Consider the following 22,048-nt stretch of genomic DNA (forward strand, 5'->3'; position numbering starts at 1 on the left):
TTCTTTTTTTTGTTTTCTTTTTTTTGCTATGGTGGTCATTGAACTTACACGGCGGATTTTAAGAACTAGCTCTTAACTAGTTCTTGGACATACTATGACCTTTACGAATGCAAATGATAGTTACACGTCTAAGAACCAGCTCTTAACTAGTTCTTAAATTCCAAGAACTTTATGAATGCAATGATAGTTATATATCTAAGAACTAGCTCTTAACTAGTAAAATACTAGTAAGGCTTATTCAAGAAGTTCACCCTTATAATTCTTACTTTAAATTCTGCAAGCTTTTATATCTCTAGCTCCACGTTCAGAGTATAGGAAGGTAAGGCTATACTAGGAGCTCTAACTAGTTACGAACTAGTTAAAGCCTAGTTTTGTTCTTGTAGCTGCCTAAGCCGGATTTGCATCTCTGCACGCTCTAGTTGTAGTTGTATCTCCTCCCGTTCCAGACGTAATTGTCTCTCCCGATTATCCGCCTCTATCTTCGCTGTTTCGGCTTGGAATCGCTGCTCTCGGGCAGAGACGCTAATTTCCTCTCGTTGGCTTTCCGCATAGCTATTTGCAGCCGCTGTACGTCGAAGACCACCACTATCGGGTGTCGAACTAGCTCTGGTTGACCTTAATTTTATAGATTTAGTATATCGCCGAACTAGTTATATTCTAGTTATGAACTAGTTGCACTTACCTTGCGCGACTCTGTGAGCGTCTTGGTGTCACTGATCTTGATTGCGAGCGGCTTTGTCCTCTACCACGGCTTCGTGAGCGTGGCCTAATATGCCCTGAGGAATCAGCTTCCTGGAGGATACCCTCATCAATAGAATCCTCGCTCTGAAGTGTATCCTCGTATGCTTCGCGACGTCGTTTCTGTCGATTCGCGTCTAATCCGTATGTTAGGGAACTAGTTATTTACTAGCTGGAAACTAGTTCACTCACGGTCTCGCGCGAGATGATTCAAAAATCGGCCTATTTGCGAGGAATCTCGCCACGAGATACTCGTTCCAAACGTCTCTAGGGCTGACATTTGGTCAACATCGTGCTGGTCAAGGTCCCTAGATCTATTGAGAGCGAGTAAGCTTTAACTAGTTGACGACTAGTGATAAACTAGTTTAGCACTTACCCCCGGATAGCCCCTAACAATGAAGTATAAATCCCTGTGAAGTACGACTTCCAGTGGGTCTGTTCTACTGCATTTGTCGAATTCCGAAAGGTATCATAGAACTCCGGGTCTATCAAGGAGCAGGCCTTATTAAGCCCTGCTGCGATTACTGGGTGGGCTTTGTGTGTCGCCCAATCCTTAAACTTCTCATCTTCTTCGTGCTCTGTAACTAGTTAGTGACTAGTAGTCAACTAGTTCCTGGATAGATTTACCTATAATCAAATCGATAATCTCATAGTACTCCGCTTCTGATTTTGCACTAAGGATAGCGTTTAATCGCGTGCGTGATGACTGGAATATTTGGCCATGGTTCGCTGGGACGAGCCGACTAACTGTTCTTAGGAAGTGGACATGGCAGAACATAACAATATTACGACATTGCCAGTCCCATGGTCGTTTGCGAGGATCTTGTTTTTGGAGGAACAGTCCAAAACCTATAACTAGTTAGTGACTAGTTATATACTAGTTGGGAACACCGTATACCTTTGAACTGGGCCCAGTCCATATCAAACACAATAGCTTTTAGTCCCGTATTGTGAAGGTAATAAAACTGAGCCGGTCGTCCTGTTACCTCTCCAACTAACTCGTAGGCGTAGGTGAAGATCGCCTCATATGTATGGGCATCCTCTTTGCGATCTGTTAACACTCGAAGGAGTGTTATAACTTAAATACGTTAGCAAGACCTAGTTGAAAACTAGTTTATAACCAATATAAGGAGACTCACTCTTTCCTTGGCCTATCCTATCGACAAACGTAGCAAAAGTCACCTCGTTAAAGGGGCCTCTCACTCGTTTATAGGACATATCAACCTCGTATGATGGTAGAGTGGCCATAAAGCGTATCTGCGGGTCGAATCCACAGATAATTATATTGCCATATCTCTCATCTTGGTAGATTTTGCGAACGTATTCCTATTAATAGTTAATGGAACTAGTTAGAAACTAGTTGGAAGCTAGTTCCTACCTTGAAGTGCTCATGGTGATTGTATTGAAAGAGGACACCATTTAAGTCCCTTCCTTGAGGGAAATCCAAAGCACGTTGTTTAGCTATAAGCGCTGAAAAGCGGTCATACTTAACAAAGCTAGCATGGACCCCAGAAAGTGTTTCTGTCTCGAACTCTGCGCAGAACTCTTTAAGAGCAGGACTCTTAAGAAAGCTACCTAGGAACTAGTTAATACCTAGTTCCTAACTAGTTATACTAGAGCACACTTACTTAGTGTCATCTCAGGTGCTTGCATTCGTTTAATTAGAGCGAGTACGTCATCAAGAATCGTTTGTGGTGCTTTATCAGGCGGCGGTGGCGGATGGGTATGCTCTTCTCCTCTTGAATACCAGATAATATAGGGAGTTCGCACTAGATCAAGTGGGATATAGGTGCAGAATTGAACCTTACAAGGTAAAACCTCGAAATTCCCTTGGGCCTGTGGGTGAGGAACTCCTATTATATATTAGTTCCTAACTAGTTATCAACTAGTTCGGTGATAGACTTACTACATCGATTCTTTCGTCCTTTGCGTTGCTCGATTTCCGCGCACATCTCGAACGATCTCTCACTGGATCCCTGGATAATATCCCGAAGATGTTCTGTATCCATATCGTTCATTCGCTGTTGGAGGTTGTAGAAGAAATGTTCGTTAGAAGACGGCGTATCAGAAGATGGCGTCGAATTCCTGCATGCAATAAATGGAATAAAGACCCCAGGGATTGTCTAAACTAGTTAGTAACTAGCTCGGGAGTAGTTTGAGTATTTAAGTAAATATACCATTTCCTTATGGTAACCAAATATCAAAGCGCATGTGTCGTTAAAGCTGGTGCCGCAACAATTGCGTTTTTCAAACCTTCCGAGGCTAGCAAAATACATCCTAGGTAGCTATTAGTGAAGGAACTAGTTCGATACTAGTTGCAAACTAGTATGACTTACGCAAGAGCTGCTCTCTGTTTCTTTGTGACTGTTTCGACTCTTTGGAGATGGATTCTCTTTCGCTGTATAGCTCGCCAGGTGCTTTCACTAACGTGGTTGTGATACATATTGCGTAGCTCAGGGTCAAGATACTCGCAAGCTCGTACGCCAGTACAGTGAAACCTTCTTTTCTCGGTTTGGCAGTTAAGAAAGGAGTTAAAACACTGTATAATCGAGCCTTGCATCGAATAAGAGTATTGAACCTAGACAACTAGTTAATAACTGGTTCACAACTAGTTGTATTCGAGCTTTTACCTCTGTCATCCTCTTTATAATCCTATCTCTATCCTTCAGTGTTTCCTCATGCTCACCCGATAGATTGATGACTATTGCATAGCCAAACTCATGCGTTGGCGGGTACTCTGGTAGGAAGTCTTGATGGTCAATTACCATAGCAGACACTGCATCGTTATGACCATTAGTCAAAGGTATTGCACCGGGTGGCTAAGAACTAGTTAGTATATAGTTTCATACTAGTTGGCGGATAGATAATATGAATATATATTTTTGAAGGGGTAGTACCGGGCGGGGCCTTTCGGGGATCGATTCCTCCTCCACACGGCCTAGTGCCTCGTTAAACTCAACTCGCCAGCGTTCAAACTCTTCAATTTGGGCGGTTTCTCGTTCTATTTCTTCCCTATCATCCCAGTCCCGATAAAGAAGGGAGTAGATAGTATTATGCTCATGCGCGAGCCATTGGTCGGGATTAGTCTGGGCGTCCATTGTTGAAAACTAGTTGGTAACGAGCTGGTAACTGGTTTTGGTAGGGTGTAAACAGATTTCAGTTTGTGTGACAAGATAACGATAGAGCTCGGTTAACCATTAGAATCTAATGGTGGTCTGACCTCCCAACACGTGACCAAAAACGTGACTACACGTGACCTTTATGGTGGTCGGAGGTTTCGAGTAATGGTGGTCCGAGCTACCGTCTGTTTTGAATTTGATTTTTATACCTTTATATGGTATCTTTGCAAAATTGATGCAAGATAATGCCCCAATCATGGGTCTAAAAAGGCCTCTAACCATTTACATTCGATGGATATCCCAGTTCTTTATTGGCCTGCGAATTCGCCTAATCTCAATACAATAAAAATCTACTGGGCCGCGTAACTCCCCCTAACTTAATGCTCCTCTCGAGTCTTCCGGGCTTTGCGGGGCGCTATCTAGCGTTTCGAGATTCAATATGTGTGGGCTCTGGGTCAGCAACCAAACGTGCCTTGTTCACCATAGAAAGCGCCCGTTCTATGGGCCTTCCAAGGGATAGGTTAAAGGGAGCCAGGCCTTGAAAGAAGAATTAAGTCCTGCCGATCGAGATCGGAATTGCCCCTGTCGACTTGATTGATCCTGAAAATCAGTAAAAGGGCGAACATACTATAGTGACCAATTGAAGCTCTGCGAGGTTCTCACTGGGCAGAGTCATGGTCAAATACGAGAATCAATGGCCTTCAAACTTCGCCCATTAGGTGAAAGGCCTATCCGAGGAAAGGCAGTGCCTCATTTCGGACACCGATCCTTGACTCTTCCCTTGCCCTCCCGGATTATTGGTATGTAATTTCTTATTACTCAGCCTTGACACAATCCACGTCACTTCCATATATTTACGATAGTAGTGTGTTTCCGCAATACTTCTAGATTCAAGAATCAAGCTTAATCTTAACGGTAGTAACAACACCAAAATTGCTATCGGCCAGGGTTGTGCGGTTCATTTTTCTTCTACTTGACCTAAAACTTGGGCGAATGGGGTGATTTTCACAGACGAGATATCCGAAGACAAGGCAGAAGGAAGAAGATATGGAGATCATCTCTGCGTGACTAGCAAAGCTTACACCCCAAAAGTTGATCGCCGAGAAAGATCTATCACTCGCCCTATTTAGAAACCGTGGTACTCTTCTTTAGAACGCTTTCACCAATAATGAAGCCCATTCCTAGGCATTTGGGGCTATGCCAGTGAATTGTATGGCACCATGCAAACAACATCCACGGAACTCCAACCGACCTTTAGCTTTTCTTCCACGATATCAATCTCTTACAACTGCTTGGGAACTTGGAAGCAGTCAAAAGATTAAGCAAATCCACAGCTTCGTCCTCCGTTTCCTTTAAACCGTGAAAGAATGCCTTCGCGTCTTCTCCTTTCTTCGCACATAGCGTGAAGGTACTCACAGTATCCACATTGTGGAATGTCACATTCCAGCAAATCTCGTTATTATCCCTCCGCCAAGTGGCGGGATTTTTTATTAGGCCGACAACACGGGACAGAAGAAACGCGGGAGATATTTGGTGGCGAAAGCCACGTTCGCGGCGGCCACGATCCGACGGGGCAACGCCACTAGTACGCTTCACGTAGAACTTTGAACTGACTGGGCACCGACGAAGGTCCTCTGCCCACCAACAAGCACCCTTTGGGGTCGAAACAACCCATTTTTGACCCGGAAGCATGTGGGAATCGTGCGAGGCGGTCCACTTGCGCCTGATGATCTTTCTTGGATCCTTCTCGTTGTCGTGCTCACTGTTGCTCAACTCCATAAGAATGGCGTGGGGTTCAGGTGTGATCATCTCGGTACGTCCGTATGAGTCCTCGAAGGATTTCAGGTCATATGTACCAGTGCGAGCACTTTTCAAATATATATCTTCTGTTGTGAACCCGGGAGGCGCTAAGCTCTTCCCGCGGAATGGATTGGGATAGGCGGGTTTCAACAACCTCCTCCGTGGGGCTTGCGGATTGAGGAGGATCACACCAACTTTCTAGCTCTCCGGCAGTTAGAGGATCGGGAGGGTTGGAGGAATTTAGGGATGAAAGACTTGAAGGTTTAGAAAGCGACCAAGGGAAACAACAACGAGAGTAATTTCGATTTTTGGGGGGTGTAAGAGAACGGGTTAGAGTCGTATATATAGTCGTTCACTTTTTTCCGAGATCAAAGGGTATTTTGCTGGACTGCGGGTTATGGTCGTCCGTGGAACTTTGTAGAATAGCGGTGTTCGTGTTATAATTGGTTCCTGTTATTTCTGACTGGGCAAAAGGCAGATCCCTGTGACGTCCTTAGATTGATCTAGCGCTCTATTTCATTTTAGTTGGCACGAAGCTTTTATATTCAAATTCAGGAACTTGAACTTGACCGAAACTCCATATCTATTCTCGTGAACCCGTCTTTTAGGTGGTATTGTTCGTTATTCTTCCCTGTGGAAAGACCAGAACATCTATAATCCAAATACATAATTAGGACTGTAGAAATGCTTTTTGAGTATACCAAACTATAGGAAAAATGGCAGCAGGTCGGGTCCTGTGTAGCCGAAACGTAGTATATGCCCCGATGCTCCTATTACCTCGAAAACCGCGTAAACAGGAGCTGATGATCAATGCCTGGGGACGGGGCTTAGCGCCAGCGTTTAGAAGAAATTTTCAGAGATGACCAGTGGCGCAACACGTAGTAACATACGAAAGAAGAGTAGCCGATCACATACCGAGCCACGCGTTGAGGACTATGTTTTATTGGCTCGCTACTTCCATTAGCCCTTACCGCATGTGGAATAGCGTGAGAGCGTGGTAATGTCCCAGTAACCTTATAATATCAGAGAAACCCTCCATAACCGTATTTCAATCGCTTTCAATAATGTCTGCCTATTGGGTGAAAACGGAGCTCATCTCAGGGATGACTGTGCCACAGTTTGGCTACCCACTGGGGCCTTGCCTCTTGCTTTCTCTCGTGGGTGAGTGGTTTGCAATTTCGAAATACACAACCCCTTGAAGTTGCCTCCATGCGCTTTGCAATCCCCCTAAAGTAAGAGCGACACGTGATCATCATGGTCATAATGGCTAAGAATTCGCAAACGTATATGTTGAAGGAGTCGAGGACACATTCGCGCCGCTCCTTACTATTTTCCTTGACCCAAAATATGGCGTTGGGGGGAGGGATCCATAAAATTTAGAGGGTAGCGATCGACACAAAAGAGCGAACCGTAGAGGAGATATCGATGGAAGACATGTACAAACAGGGAGGAGAGAGAAAATCACGATAGACATATATTATTTGTCAGTGGCCGACGGAGCTTCCCCTCAAAAAGCGCATCCTCGAGAGCAATATATCACTAGCTCCATAAATGAGATCCAGGAAGTGCGCTACACCTCTCTAAAAGGCTAGTCCTTATCCAACGAAAACTAGGAAGAGGCATCGGGAAGTAGGCTAGTGGATTTCATTTTTTGCTACAACTAAGACTCAAGCTCTCCCCCCGGCTATCAGGCCGTTATAAGTATGCGGGAACTTGGATCCAGTTAACCAATTGATGAAGTGAATGGCATCATCCTGCAATACCAGCAGCCCACGAAATGACACTTTCGGTTCCCCTCTCATGTCATATAACCTGAGGATACTAACGCCGTCCGCATGACAAAATGTCACATCCCAACAGGATACGATATCATCCGTCAGCCAAGAACTGGGCTCTTCAGGAAAAGTCGCGACACGATAGTTGAGAATCTGAGAGGATATGTGGTGGCAAAATCCCGGTTTCCGGAGATTCCGATGCAAGAGGGCAGCACCAAAAATTGGCAGGAGGTGGAATTTCGAGGTGGCTGAACACCAACGAAGGTCACGTTCGGACCAGCCAGGATCCTGGGCAGCCAAAATGGTGTCTTTTATCTGGATTCATTCTGGGGTCCTTTGATGTGTTTCATATACCCCGAAAAGTGTTTATCAGAGTGTCCTGGTGTATGCGTTGACTCTCGCCCAGGGATTCTCATTTCCGGGGTGCCAAAATATCGCCTTATCGATGCGGGGACATAAGTCCTCGAGGGACTGTTGGCTATGTATAACCTAGCAAATACGTTCAAAATAGAACTTCTGAGATGTATCGTCTCGGAGCGTGAACTGTTCAAACCATAGAAAATGGTATGAGCCGGCTTGAGAAATACCCTCGGTAGAGCTGGGGCGCTGATTAGGATCACGCCGGCTCATTGGCTCTCCCACTATTTAGGGCTCCGGGGGCTTGGGGTCAACTGGGCAGGGATTGTTCATAATGCTTTACAGTGATCGAGAGAAATAAAAATGATGGGTAGTTCCACCTTTTTTTTTTAAACTACGGAGGTATGGCATAGAGAAGCGGCTTTTTTGTTGTAATTAGCTGTCTAAATTTCCGATAACCCGACAGGCAGACGCTTGAGAACTTCCCACGACACCCAGCCCCGACCCCTTGATCTCCTAACACGGAGCTTTTGGGATTGAAGCTGACCGCATTTTCGCTTCTGTATACAACTAGCCGGGCCTTTTCTTTTGTTTGAATTGTTATTTTTCTTGACTTCATATAGCAATATTCCGCGAAACGGCCGCACCCTCTATGGCTGTATTTCAATTTACCTTCAAGTCAAAATGGCCCTACAGCTGACTAAGGTCCGACGATCGTCATAAATATTCCCAGAGAATACAGTAAGGTAAGGGCGGTCTCGAACCGGCAGCGCAAGCAGATTTTTCCACTAGGCCCACAGGGCCTCATTCTTCATAGCCATCCAAGAAGTGCCCATCCTCCACGGTGAGAGAACCCTTGCAAGATTCAGTCATCAAGGAATCTCTAGGATTGAACCACCGAAAAGTCCATGTAATCCCGTATCCCTCGAGGTATACCCACCTGTCCTGCCAGGGCGCCTTGATATTTGGTTCGACGATCAGAGTATTGCACTGCCCTCGCAGGCAAACAGTGGGAAATTCACCTTTCAAGAGCGAAACGTAATTGTACGAGTGGCCCTCTATCTCCCCGTTTCTCCCCCCTCGCCATGGAGATTATGTCGAGGTTAACCAGACTGCCCAAACCATAACTCATGATAATTAGCCAGGTTGAATTTCTCCCAAACACAGCATATCGTTTCTTTAAAAGACACTGGTATTTCTTCACTACTAGATAATTGACTAGTTCATATGTTGGAGGTGGGTAGTCGATAGATCAGGACCTTATTTTCGGAAAAGACCTCTGCTCTAGCTACGAAAGATCCAGCAAAGTTCCGAGAGGATCGATTGGAGCACGTGGATCAGGGCTACGAAAGAATGACTAGAGCCCCTAGGGTCGCATGAGCGCCGTATCATGCAGCTCTCTTGCTTCTTTACTATGTTGATTATTCTCTACGCTGCTTCGTGGGAGCAACCTTGGTCTCTAACAAAAGCCCCTGGCTGAGCACGTTCGTGCACACCTTGGGAGTCTTGGATACTACATGCCCTGCCACGGTGTCTACTCGAAAATTCAACAATGACCATACAATAGCCAAGATCTTTGATCGACGGTCTAGCTCCATTCCTTTCTCATCTGTCATCAAATATAACCCTTGTTTTCTCTGTATCCCTCCGGTGGAAAAAGGGTCTGGATAGTGCTGAAACGGCAATTCTGCTTCCGGCCATATAAGCTTCCGATACCTGACCCGGACTGTGGCAGACTGTGCCCTTAGGGCATTGGCGAAATCAAGCGCAAGGGCAGTCGGAGCGGTGCGGACTCCTTTATTCGACAAAAAACCTCTTTCGTGCCGACCAGTCCGGTGATCTTCAAATCCTCTCCGGTCAAAACGGGTTTGTCAGCGGCCCAACACGAACGCCCAAGTAGGCTCCACCATTGCAGCATTGTGCCAATTTCACGTCCCCAATTCCCCCAGAGCTCAGTATAGCTATCAGGACTGGTCCAAAGAAGCCAAACAGGCTTTTCGAACACCTCAGACCACAAATCGAGAGTTTGACGAATCGTGAGAGTCTCAGCTTCGGCTCGGACAATGTTGCCGTGGCTGGCGAGTCCGGGCTGATTCAAGATAGCGAGCGTGTAGATGCCAATATTGATGGAAGGGTCACCTATACTGACAATCTCTGTGCTGGGAAAAACGGGGAGGAGTTGGAGATACTTCCCAGCGGCTTCCTACATATGGAGAAATAGTTAGCAGCCGCGCCTCACAAGGGAAGATGGGGAGTGCGTCGACCCACGTGATAACTGGGTCTGATCATATCCATGAGGATGTTCGTCGCGTAGTATGTAACCCACAAGAAGGTCGTCTTCTCCAGCAGGTCCTTGTGCTGCTTGATGAATCTGTCGGTTGCGATCTTCCCATCGAAATGAGCCATGATGTGTCCGGCGCCGATACGTCCCCTGTAGTCGGGTACCGTACTCCAGACGTAATGCTTGAGAGAGCGAGTTACGGTAGCTGCGCGAGCGAGGTTGATTCCCTGTTCGGCCTCAATGTTACTTGCCTCCTTCGCACCTTTGGCATCCAATTCGGCCCAAAAATTGGTCATCGCAAAGATAGCGTCCGATCCCTATCGAACTTCTAGTCAGTTATTTGGTCTTTCCATGTCATGAGGTTGAATTGGCCACCCTGAACGCAGCCACGAGGGAGTCCTTGTCATTGACGTCGGCCTGGATCATTTCAACTCCCTTGGAGATCAAATCTCTGGATGCCTCGCTGTCGAGATTACGCGTGACACCCCGGACCTTGAATTTCCGGTCTCGCAGGGCAGCAGCAACGACCGAGCCACCCTGGGTTCCGGTGGCACCGATGACGGTAAGAATTGGTTCCATTTCGGTAATAAATAGTAGGATAGAATAGAATGAGGCAAAAGATAAATCAAGAGTGAACCTTTGTGTGGGTAGATCCTGGGTTTTTAAACCTAAAGCAAAGCTGCGACCACCCTTCGCGTATCCTCATATTTCCCCCCTACGGGATTGAGACACCACAGCTTAGATAATAAATAATAGCAATGGATAAAGAAATAGAGCGACGGTTGCGCGTACTGCTGTAGAGCGGTGTTATCGCTTTGTTCTTCACCCTAACGTAGTGCGCTTCGCCGGACTAGTGTATATATAAAAAGTGGAGAAATAAAACCAAATGAAACCAGCGCTCCTCGAAACCGTTTAAAATAAGAAAAAAGAAATCTGGGAACGAAGAGATAGAGGAATTACCGTTAAGAAATACATAATTAAATGAAAATGAAAATGTTAAAAAAGAAAACGATTTTTTAAAAAGGATACAGCAGAACTACACGGTAGGGGAGGTTGGAGCCAATCACAGGGCCAGAGTCGACATAAACTGTCCAAGTGGGGTGAGTATGAATAGGTCGACTGATTTTGGCGCCAATTTGTCCTCGTTAAAAATCCTCCCTACTCCACGACCGCGAAGCTTTTGAACAAAGGTGTTACGGGACTCTGTCCTGAAGCAGCATATACCAATTTCCGGATTTTTGGCTCTAACCATGTCCGCAAATACATTGTGCGCCTTTACAATGATAGATGAATTATCTGCCCCTATAGCGGCTTCGTTAATGAGGGGTATAGGGTTAAATACACTGATGTCATCAAAACTCGCTTTGATATTATTTACGGTAGTTATTAATTCGGAAACAGCTTCGAGTCCCATAATCGCGTATGCCTGCTAAAAAGCTATTTAAATCATCCTATGTGGAATGCGGCTGTAGCAACGTAATTAGCCTATCTCCCTTGGATACTAGCCGCGCCTTCTCAAGGGCAAAGCTCAGGCCGTGTAACGGATAAGCACTGTCTCCAATTCTGAGGGCTTCCCCAACTGATGAAGAAGGCAAACGTGCCCGGAGTATGTCCTACTCGTATCTACTGGCGATGACTCTCGAATAATAGACCACAACCATTAATCAACGGAAATACCTAGGCACTTCATCTCGTCGTGTGAAGGAAGCGAGCGATAATCAGAAATGATGATCAGGGTTGCGCATCTGCGGGTGAAAGGGACATATTTGTTTCGATTATTTGGCATCCAAGAGGTCAGGCCCTTTATTTGATTATCAACCTGCTTTTAACACACTAGATACATCCCGACCAAAATAACGAAACGTAATACGGGCACGTAATAAGTTTCCGTATTCTGGCTTATTGCCGGTGGGCATTTCAGCAAGTATGATTTGAGCAATATCTAGACCTGTGGTTACGGTAACTGTTGATCTACTTCAAATATATCAAGATATAGTGGGACTTTTTCTGACCGAATCTAGTTTGGTGCTGTTAGAAGTGGGGCGTCTGGAAAAGAAAGCCTGAGTGTCCGAGAGGTAAACTGTTTTCGAATTCTACTATATACACAAAGAGTCATGTGCAATAGAGGTTCAGATCACTGGCTCAAATGTTGCCGTTGCTCCATGGATTGGCATCAATGATCTTAGGGATATGATCAGAGATTTTACCTCCTAGTGCACCTCGAACGGCCTTATAGGTGGGTGGAAAAGAAGACATGGATTGCAATACGGAATTAAAAACCTTGGGTCAAATTACATGGGCTTTTTATTGCAACTGCCATCGAAACGACTGCTAGAGCAGGAGCTTTTGTGAGGACTCGTGAATTTAGCTAAAAAACAGGTTATATACTATATGTAGCTCCTTCCCTAAAAAGTGATACATTCTTGGTTTGCCATGGGCGGAGGCTCTCACTAATTGATGTTGCCGCTTCCCGCTTCCATCAGGGACCCTACCTAGGTGGGGTCTTAAGGTTCGATGGTTGGTATGTAATCCCCGAGTGGCGAATAACCCCGTGGACGAAGTCTTTTGCCGTACCCTACTTATTAAACCCGGAAATCCGTCAGTCGAGGACAATTTTCTGTTTAGCAATATCCTCGTTAATTTATTTCGTCGTGCCACACCCAGAATGGGTAAATACAAGCGGTCTGCTCGCAAGATCAAGCGTTTCCACAAGCCACGCCTGAGGTCTCGCCCAACCGCGCGTTCCTATAAATCTATCCGTCGTCAATTAAGCCTGTTCGAAGGGCAGGTCAAGGCCTTGGAGATCCAGGCATGGGGATTTAATGAAAAAACCCAGCACCAGACCTGTTGCAAGCAACATCTCTCTACCGCCGCCACTTTGACGTCCCCGCCCGATATAACCCAGTGGTTAAATGACTCTCGTAAGGTTGTGTAGCCTCCTTGCTCTTTCGCTTCAGCTAACAATGGGCCTTTAGTGGAGGATGTATAGGAAGGAAGTAAAAAAGTTGTTCAACCTGCCTTGGTACTTCAATGTACTACTCCAGAATTTTATCTCCAAACGGGGTCCGGGCTCCTGTGAGAGATCCATTGAGCCTGCCATGTCCATTTAACATTTAGCACGCGGCTTATCATCTACGAATGAAGTTTTCTAGTATTGTAGCAACACCCGTGCCAGTTTGTCCTGTTCTATACCTCGTCTGGTGGGCTGGGACACCTACTATCGGGGACGGAGTCTGGGGTCAGTACGGTCTATTACCTACAGCGTATATCAGTCACCCTGTGGAAGTGGTCGGTGGGTTGCTAATGTATAATAGTCGGTTTTCCCTAGGCCTTGAACCAGCGGCTACAGCCACCCATGTCATTTGCTCGCCAAGGATAAAGGAAGGAAGCAAATTCACTCCCCCGTCAGAGCTTCAGATCGGGTTGAGCAGAACCACCCTATATATAGCTGTTGTCTCTCCTATAAATAGCAATCTGTCTCTATAGAGCCATCGACATCATTTCTGTACACACGTTCTTATTTGGACCTGTCTAAAATTAGACGTGCCTTTGGACGATTCAGGAGGCAACAAGAGAACCCCATCAGAGGTAAATCCGATTTTAGATCTCCGGGGAAAGGTGTTCACAAATTTTCCAAAAAAAGGCCGATTGCATCATTGGTGCACCCCAATTCACTATATATATTGTACTTGCGACGAGCCGAACCTGGCATCAACTTCTCCTATAATCAAGATGCCGCCGAAGAGTATGAAACACATGAGCACTCAGCCCGCGGATGAGGTTGTGCACCAGGATGATGCGGATCATTCCGCAGGAATCCCACCCGGATCCCAAGCCCGGCCTCCAGCAAAACGGACCGGAATATCTTCTACCAAACCAGCGGTAGCCGCCCCGCGGGCTCCTCGTGGCAGCAAGAAAAAGGCGACCCCGCCCCCAGAGAACGATACCTCTGCGGCTACGCAGTCCCGCCCAGTGCCTTCACGTCGTGAGTTACAGACTATAGGTGAAAAGGCTTTTGAGGCTGTTCTTGTATTTCTTCAGCTCCTGTGGGTGTACTGGCTCAATCTGCCATGAGAGGATGTTCGGGCTAGAAAGGCACAAGGTCTTTATTGGCTATCAGCTATCAATACAAATCGATGACAAAGCTATTTTTTAAATCATCAATGGTGACTCTATCCTCGAGGTCCATGCTCAATATCGCATACTGGTCACATCATAAAGCCATGTTTCACAATTGAGATAATTGCACAGATTCTAGTACGTCTTATACTTCGGCAGCAACGAGCGGCTCTGGGTGGCTTCTTGATTTGTGGTATTCAAGGTTTATTAGAAGAGGCTCTTTAAATTAGTAGGGTAGAGGCTATATTTCTTTATTTTTTATTATTAGCTAATAATAACGTGGTTAGTAGAGATATTCCTATTCGCCCTAAGTATCGACTATATAACTATTAAGGCGAATATAAGCCCGACGGACTATATATGTTACGAACTTCCCAGGACAGCCCCACTCCCAAGAACACCGAAGAAACAGCGATGCCCTATCAGATACACCGCCTTGGGACCACTGGTCTAAGGAGGAACTCCCAGGAGAACTGTCTCGAGACACGGCGTCAGTATCACGTGACCAGAAGGGAAACCGTGGCGGTTTCACCAACACCCCAGGATACGGAGTAACGCAAGGGACTCATGGGGTCACGTGAGGAGACTCATCAGGCGATGAGACGAAACTCATCAAGCGATGAGTTCGGAAGATACCAGGCGATGAGTCCCGGACTCATCGCACGGTGAGAGGAGCTAGATATATAAAGAACGGTCTTCACCACATGTATTTAGTTCTTCGTGATCAATCGCACCATTGTTACTTGAGTACCAGTTCACAGTTCGACTATAAAGCCAAAAACCTCAACGATCTTGGGAGCTTACTTAGTGATCTCTGATCCCTAAGTGACTGACTTGATCGGCGCCCTAACTGTCACACCTTGCAAGTACCCTAGAGACCCGAGTCCATCTAAGGCCCTGCGTGGCGTTGGTACGGTTGCGGACTATACTTGAGGCTCGCAGTATTCCAAGAGAAGTATCACCCTTTGAGGACCCTACTCACCGTGACCAGTTAGCGGTTCGTAACAGGTCCTCTTTAAGGTAAACAAGATAAAGAACCCCTTCACGGTATGTTGCTAGGTATTCTAGCAATAGAAGATGTTCTTGGATTTTAGAAGCAACAACTGATTTATACGTACTTGTACTAATAGTAATACCGTACTTATAAATATTAGTTTGTGTTAACCCTATATTAAATTGGGATAGAGACTGCGTAGATTATTTATCTGATTCTGATTGATAAAAAGACTGTTTATTGTTATGATTTAGATAAACTATTATCTTCTTCCTTATCTAAAGAAACTACTGGTGGATTATCCTCGAAGGTGTAACTTCGCTGTTTTACATGCTTAATATATGCTTAGTTTATTAAAAGTGGCAAACTTATATCAGTTACATCATAAAGAATATGATCAAGAGCATAAGTTATGCGTTGTGTGGAAGAGAGGAGTTCAGATAGGTGCAATGGTGGACTAATAATTTCTGGTCGTCGAAAAGAGGTCCGAATAAGGGACTATAGAAATACTGTGAAGATGGCATAGTGAGGTGATAATATAAAGTTGAGAATTTTCTTTTTGTGTGTATTAAATAAGATTAAGTAATAAAAATATTTTGGGGCCCAGTCGACTTGCGAGTTAAGGGGGCACCCTCAGCTGGGTGTCCACCGGAGGGTGATTTTTGTTGGGTGACCCGTTCGCTTACATGACCCGCTCGCTTACCGGTTACGTTATTTCTGACCTTCAAATGACGTAATCAATATTTCTTGTCGTAAGTTGGTGAATGGCTGAGGTTCGAGCCTCGTGCGTAAGGATACAAATAGCTCGCGGAAACCCTCCAAACTACATGGAAGTCTGATCATATACGTCTATTCGACGCCTTCGTCCCTTATGGATACCTTCAGAGTAGGTGGAAACATATCACAATTATGTTGTCCTAGACTTACAGCTTGACTCTAGAACACCACGAGTTTCGTCTCCAACTCTGATAAGGGTATCGCCAATAAGGCTGCAAATCACATGACTAAGAATGCCGCGAAGGGCTCCCAGGCCCGGCATGACAGCTTAGGAAGCACCGCAAAGCAAGCCGCTACTATCAAAGATGAAAGCGTGGACCTTTTAATCATTGGGGCTGGACCTGCAGGGCTCATAGCAGCATGTTGGGCAGCTCAGTACGACATGTCGACTCGTATTATTGATCGAAAAAGGGGCCCAACGAAGACAGGTCATGCCGATGGGCTACAAAGCCGGACCTTAGAAATACTAGAGAGCTTCGGCATCGTCGATCCCATCTTAAAGCAGGGAGTTCCTGACGTCGACACATGCCACTGGGTAAATAATAGGCACAGCCCACTCTTGTGTTCGTGACTGACTTACTAGGCAACCAAAAACAGCGAAGGAATCATCGAGCGACAGAGATCGTTTGACTCAGAACCAGGAGGAGCTTCAAGATTTGGTCAAGTGCTGCTAAGCCAAGGCGCTATCGAGCGAGTGCTCAACGATTACTTGATCAGAAAAGGGGTCGTGGTTGTGGAATGGAATAAAGAGGCTGTATCCTTACATGTCTCGGCAGCTCCGGATGAAAATCCGCTGCTATCTCCAATCACAGTGGGGGTGAAAGGTGCCAAAAAATATGGTATGAGATCACTTGTGTTTTCTTGTCATTAATTGGGAGCATGCTAGTGGGCTAACAATGAACTGATAACTAGAAGAAAGAATTCACGCACGGTATCTCGTTGCATGTGATGGCGCGCATAGCTGGACCGGGAACCAACTGAACGCCCTGACTGATATAGTATCAGAAGATTCAACCTGGGGTGTGCTGGACATAATCCCAATCACTGACTTTCGTATATTATACCTTCCCGCTCAGAATACCGAATCTGACCGGAATTTAGCTGATATCCGACGATCCTGCTCGATAAACTCTCAGCCTCACGGAAGCATCATGACAGTACCGAGAGAAAATCGACTAGTCCGATTTTATATCCATCTTCGCGACCTTGAAGAAACCGCCATGCAGCATCCCAGCTGCTCTCCGGGGGCTATGGTCGAAATGGCCAAGGCGATAATGAAGCCATATGACTTGACGTATAATCATTGTGACTGGTGGTCTATTTACCCAGTATGACAGTGCATTTTATTACAACAACTCCATGCTAATGATGATATAAAAGATCGGCCGACGCCTAGCCAGACATTACATACCTCAGGAGCGGTAAGAAGCAATCTTCATTCCATGCACACCGAGGACTTATATATATTTATTAGCGTTTTTCTCGCTGGAGATGCGGCCCACACACATTCGCCGAAGGGAGGCCAGGGTATGAATGTATCCATCCAAGACACCTACAACCTGATGTGGAAATTGGCTGCAGTCATTACCAATGGTGCCAATGCCATGATCTTGGCAACGTACGATAGTGAACGGCGACCGGTTGCCAAGACATTGATGGATCTAGACTCCCGTCTTGTACAAGCATATGAGATGGAGGAGAAAGATACCTCGAGTGGAATCTACGAGATTCGAGGCCAGTATGCTGGGTTCATAGCCGGTATCGATGTCACCTATTCCGATAGTATCTTGGTGACTGGAAAGGAGACTGTTGACCCAAACCTTGCGCGCAATATCAAGCTTGGCGCACGGTTACCGTCATTCCTTGTTGTTTTTCACTGTGATGGAGCCCCTGTACAACTGGCTCAGAGGCTTGTGAGTGACGGGGCGTGGAGACTACTGGTTTTTCCGGGCGATCTACGTCAACCAGAGACGATGCACGGTTTGACTCGCTTCACGGAAACCTTCAGCAATCGTTCTCATCTCGGTCACTTACAGCAGATTCAGTCTCAGTGGTGGCGCTGCCCTACCATTGAGTTTCTCCTCATTCAGTCATGCCCTAGGAGTGCAGTCAATCTGCTGGATCTTCCGGAGCTCTTTCACCCGTATGATGACTTCATGGGATGGGACTACTGGAGGGTGTTTGCGGATGATCGGGATCAAGCATACACAGGATACGGTATTGACAAGCAAGGCCCAGGGTGTCTAGTACTATGTCGACCGGATCAGCATGTGGCATGGGTAGGAGGCATGGAGGATGTGGCTGGTTTGGATAATTATTTCTCGATCTTCATTGGGTCATCGCGATAAAAGAAGTAGCATGAAAATGAGGCTTTCTGTGGACATCATTGCCTCGTAAGACCAGAAATTGATGCCGAATTTTGCTCCCTGCCGGATAGACATTAGGACGCGCCTTGGAAGATTCAACGGGTTCTGCACGGATAGTTATCCATTTGTTTAGCTGGCCCTGACCAGACAATCACGCTGTGCCTAGTTAGTAACGAACTACTTTTTACATATCCGAATAATGACGTTTACCGGGGATGGGCCGTTCAGTGTATTTGGGTTCGTTCCAAGAACGTTTTGGCTCATTAACTCAAGCTGCGTGTTGATCGGCTGATTGTCGCAATTCGCGTGTGCAAGGATCCTGTTTTTGAGATATCACAACTCTTTCTTGAACATATTGATCTCGGCCAAGAGCATTTGTCGCCTGGCCGTTTCGTCGTTCATGATGCTTTGTATTTTTGCAATCTTCTTCTTCAGCCGATATCTATTTGCGGCAAGACGCTTCCGTTCGAGGTAATTAGCTCTTCTGGGCTGACACTGTCGCGCGAAATATAAGCTTTGGACGATGGGCGAGGCTTTCGGAGGGGCTACAAGGGGCATGTGTCGTTATAACCTTTATCAACCTCCATGCTGGTTCTTGTTCTTTGCTCGCGCAATATCTTTATTAAGGCATCTTTATCACTCTGGGATCAATTGACCGGACTGAGCCAGAATGGATTCGGACCGGGAAGAACGGGCGTACGAACGGGCGTCTTGGTTGAGGAAGTTGGCATTGGAATTGCCAATCAGCAGCGCCATTGGGATTCGAAGTTGGCGGTTTATTCTATTTGATTGGTCAAACTATATTTATTTACCGGTTCTGCGGTGTTACAGAAAAAGTACTGGGGGAGCTGCTCACGACAGGAGTCAGAAATAGTAAGTTATATATATTGTGCGACACAGAGCAAGGTTAACAAGAAAAGGTGAAATAACCGGATTTCGAACGACTGGGAATGCCTGACGCCATCAGTTTGGATATGGACATTTCGATATCGGAATTGCTGCTCTCAGATGGCAGCTCTTGAACTATGGATATGATTGGCAGAGACTTCGCGCTTTGCTCAGCAGGCGATCGCTCGCTCCACATCCCGTCCAGATCAACCAAACTATCCATATGTATGTACCGTGGGATCGACTTGTGGATCCTGAGTCCAACAATTGAAAGAGAATGACGTCCAAGCTGCCAGGAAGAACGAACATAGCAGCCTCCATAAATCGATTCCAAACGACAAAACAACCCATTAGGTCCCAAATCAAAAGTCATGGACTCGGCTATAGTGGGTGCATGCCCAAATCTAAATGAAGAATAGAGGTAGTGACAGGCCCCTTTCTTATAATGAGATGGTCACACAATAGCTAGCCTCTTTACCCCGCTTAACCGTGGCCTTGCATTATGGTGAGTTTGTAATTTTCAGGATCTTGCCAACACCTGGTTCGATCGATTCGAGCCTTAGCTAACCTTTTGAAACTCTCCTAAGCCAGAAACCCATGGATCTTGAAACAAGTTCGGGCCACAGATAAACGAAACGCAACAAAGTCGCAATATCACGTTGCGATCAGTATGATGTCAAACTTCATTCCAGCTTTCTGCCAAACCTAGTTACCTGCAGCACCGGTACGTAGGAAGCGGCCTGGCTGAGATTTTAAAAAAGCCAAATTTCCAATCGATAACGCAATCTAATTATTGAGTAAAAGAAGTATTATTAACATTTTCTTCCTGAACGTCATCATTGCAAAAGATGTCTGCGCAAAATCATAACCAGAACTTCAAGCTGGAGAATGTCTTCAGCGTCAGGAAGAGAGGTAGGGGATATTTAGCTTAAAAATGCTTTTTGAACAATGCTAATGAATTATAGTTGGTCTTGTCACCGGCGGCGGTTCCGGGATTGGCTTAATGGCAACCCAAGCACTCGCTGTGAATGGTGCCAAAGTCTACATTACGGGTCGCACCGGCGAGAAACTTGACCGTGTTGCGGAGCTGTATTCCAAAGGAATCCCGGGACAGATTATTCCCATTGCTGCCGATGTCACCTCAAAACAGTCTATCCAACGATTAGTGAATGAAATCTCGGCCAAGGAGAGCAAATTGCACATCTTGATCAACAACGCTGGCATCAGCTCTTTGACTCAGAACACAGAGCTGGAAGATCCCAAGCAGCTCCAACAAGAGCTATTCAAAAATGAAGACTCCGTTGAAGAATGGGAAGAAGTAATGCGGACAAATGTGACGCAACTCTTCTTCACAACGACCGCGTTCCTTCCATTGCTTAACAAGAGAACTGTCGAGGAGCACGGTTGGTCTAGTACCGTCGTGAATATCTCATCGATTTCTGGTCTTGTCAAGTCCTCTCAGCATCATTTCGCGTATAACTCGAGCAAAGCGGCCGCTGTGCATCTAACTAAAATGCTTGCGCACGAGTTGGTCACATCCAATCTCAAGATCCGTGTCAATAATATTGCCCCAGGTGTCTTTCCATCAGAAATGACCACTGAGGGTAGTGATGAAAAACAGAAGAGCAATATCCCCAAGGAGAAGTTTGAAGGCAAAGTTCCAGCTGGACGCCCAGGCAAAGACGAAGATATGGCCGGGGCCATTCTCTTTACTACGTCGAACCAGTACCTTAATGGGCAGACTATTGTGGTTGATGGTGGATTATTTGCTGGCGACTGGCACTGTCTAGATAGTGCCTATACAATTTCATGGGAGTATCGTGTCTTGACCACGCCTATGCTTGAGAGCTGTTCATCGATTTTTTTTGGTTTCAAATCTCCAAATTCTAAGACTCCCAACGGCACTTTTCTTTTCCTTTTGAGGGCAAGGCAGCCTTCGTGCAGAAACCCCATCTGCGTGGGCTAAGAACAGCAAAGGCTTGAGACGAGCACGTGGATCCAGAGCACAATAAAAAACCGGGGAAAAACGTGCTTGTTGCAAATATTTGTCGCGCCTCTCTGTGATTCTTGCCAAGGTCAAAACGTGTCGGTCAAGGACTCCACCTTGGCCAATGTTTAGAGAATAAATTTCTACTCCCAGAACTCCAAGGCGACTAATTGGATTACTGAAAGGTACTGGGAGATGGCATGGCTTGATAAAGATGGCATTTTTCACGTCCTCCGCTACGATGCCAGCTGTTTCTTGAGTGTCGTGCTCCAGTATACTTGTATAGAATCTTGACTCCTCCCCGGGAATCTCTGATCAAATCGCTTAAACACTCCCGACCAGGCAAGAGATTCTTCCCCCTAAGTTGCACCTGAAGGCGATTCTCTTCTGCCAATCAAGGTAATACTTTTCTTGAGAAACAAAGATTTTTTCCATGGGCAACTCTGGTCTCTCCGCTTGGTTGCTCAGCTGATAAAGTCGTGACTCCTTCCTCTTTCGAGGTATCATTCGGATTTGATACATCATTGGAGCGGGAGGGTATATGGAGGCATTGTGACAGCGCACCCACAAACATCCAGAACAAAAACTGTAGTCGCTCTTCTATTGGTAGAGAAGTGAATTGATTCCGAAGAATAGAAAAAGGCATTTTAACGGGGCGGTTTTCTCGAGTGCTCTGGCCGGCATTTTCCATGCGCTGATAGTTCACGACAGAAACCTTGTTAATTTTGGACCGCTGCCGCCCCGGCTTCATTGCCCTTTGCGATCTTGGTCATGTGCTGCGGTTGTGGCCACGCACGGTCTTGTCCGGCGAATGAGAATAGGCCACCACGTCCACGGTCTCTCTGCT

General features: G+C 46.0%; 6 protein-coding genes across 6 annotated transcripts; 3 read left to right on the forward strand and 3 right to left on the reverse strand.

The window, feature by feature from the left end:
• Positions 1 to 365: 365 nt before the first annotated feature.
• NUU61_001571 (uncharacterized protein) lies at positions 366 to 3,836 on the reverse strand (the record flags this gene model as incomplete). Its single annotated transcript, XM_056652153.1, has 14 exons — positions 366 to 606; positions 683 to 875; positions 931 to 1,046; positions 1,115 to 1,316; positions 1,366 to 1,587; positions 1,637 to 1,816; positions 1,878 to 2,064; positions 2,117 to 2,313; positions 2,367 to 2,591; positions 2,645 to 2,861; positions 2,916 to 3,015; positions 3,075 to 3,316; positions 3,369 to 3,557; positions 3,636 to 3,836. The coding sequence occupies 14 exons, from the start codon at positions 3,834 to 3,836 to the stop codon at positions 366 to 368; spliced, it is 2,712 nt and encodes a 903-aa protein (XP_056515420.1).
• A 1,275-nt stretch (positions 3,837 to 5,111) lies between these two features.
• Positions 5,112 to 5,666, reverse strand: NUU61_001572 (uncharacterized protein; the record flags this gene model as incomplete). Its single annotated transcript, XM_056652154.1, has 1 exon — positions 5,112 to 5,666. One exon carries the CDS (start codon positions 5,664 to 5,666, stop codon positions 5,112 to 5,114), a length of 555 nt encoding a protein of 184 aa, XP_056515421.1.
• Positions 5,667 to 9,533: 3,867 nt separating this feature from the next.
• Positions 9,534 to 10,649, reverse strand: NUU61_001573 (uncharacterized protein; the record flags this gene model as incomplete). The annotated part of the gene is made up of 3 exons (XM_056652155.1): positions 9,534 to 9,992; positions 10,058 to 10,387; positions 10,446 to 10,649. 3 exons carry the CDS (start codon positions 10,647 to 10,649, stop codon positions 9,534 to 9,536), a joined length of 993 nt encoding a protein of 330 aa, XP_056515422.1.
• A 3,153-nt stretch (positions 10,650 to 13,802) lies between these two features.
• Positions 13,803 to 14,144, forward strand: NUU61_001574 (uncharacterized protein; the record flags this gene model as incomplete). Its single annotated transcript, XM_056652156.1, has 1 exon — positions 13,803 to 14,144. The coding sequence occupies one exon, from the start codon at positions 13,803 to 13,805 to the stop codon at positions 14,142 to 14,144; it is 342 nt and encodes a 113-aa protein (XP_056515423.1).
• A 1,910-nt stretch (positions 14,145 to 16,054) lies between these two features.
• NUU61_001575 (uncharacterized protein) lies at positions 16,055 to 18,308 on the forward strand (the record flags this gene model as incomplete). Its single annotated transcript, XM_056652157.1, has 6 exons — positions 16,055 to 16,069; positions 16,124 to 16,495; positions 16,544 to 16,799; positions 16,873 to 17,288; positions 17,341 to 17,381; positions 17,435 to 18,308. The coding sequence occupies 6 exons, from the start codon at positions 16,055 to 16,057 to the stop codon at positions 18,306 to 18,308; spliced, it is 1,974 nt and encodes a 657-aa protein (XP_056515424.1).
• Positions 18,309 to 20,062: 1,754 nt separating this feature from the next.
• NUU61_001576 (SDR family NAD(P)-dependent oxidoreductase) lies at positions 20,063 to 21,180 on the forward strand (the record flags this gene model as incomplete). Its single annotated transcript, XM_056652158.1, has 2 exons — positions 20,063 to 20,126; positions 20,180 to 21,180. The coding sequence occupies 2 exons, from the start codon at positions 20,063 to 20,065 to the stop codon at positions 21,178 to 21,180; spliced, it is 1,065 nt and encodes a 354-aa protein (XP_056515425.1).
• Between the last annotated feature and the right edge of the window lie 868 nt (positions 21,181 to 22,048).

The sequence above is a fragment of the Penicillium alfredii genome, assembly GCF_028826965.1.
Source record: "Penicillium alfredii strain IBT 34128 chromosome Unknown utg000002l_segment0_segment0, whole genome shotgun sequence".
Taxonomy (NCBI): domain Eukaryota; kingdom Fungi; phylum Ascomycota; class Eurotiomycetes; order Eurotiales; family Aspergillaceae; genus Penicillium; species Penicillium alfredii.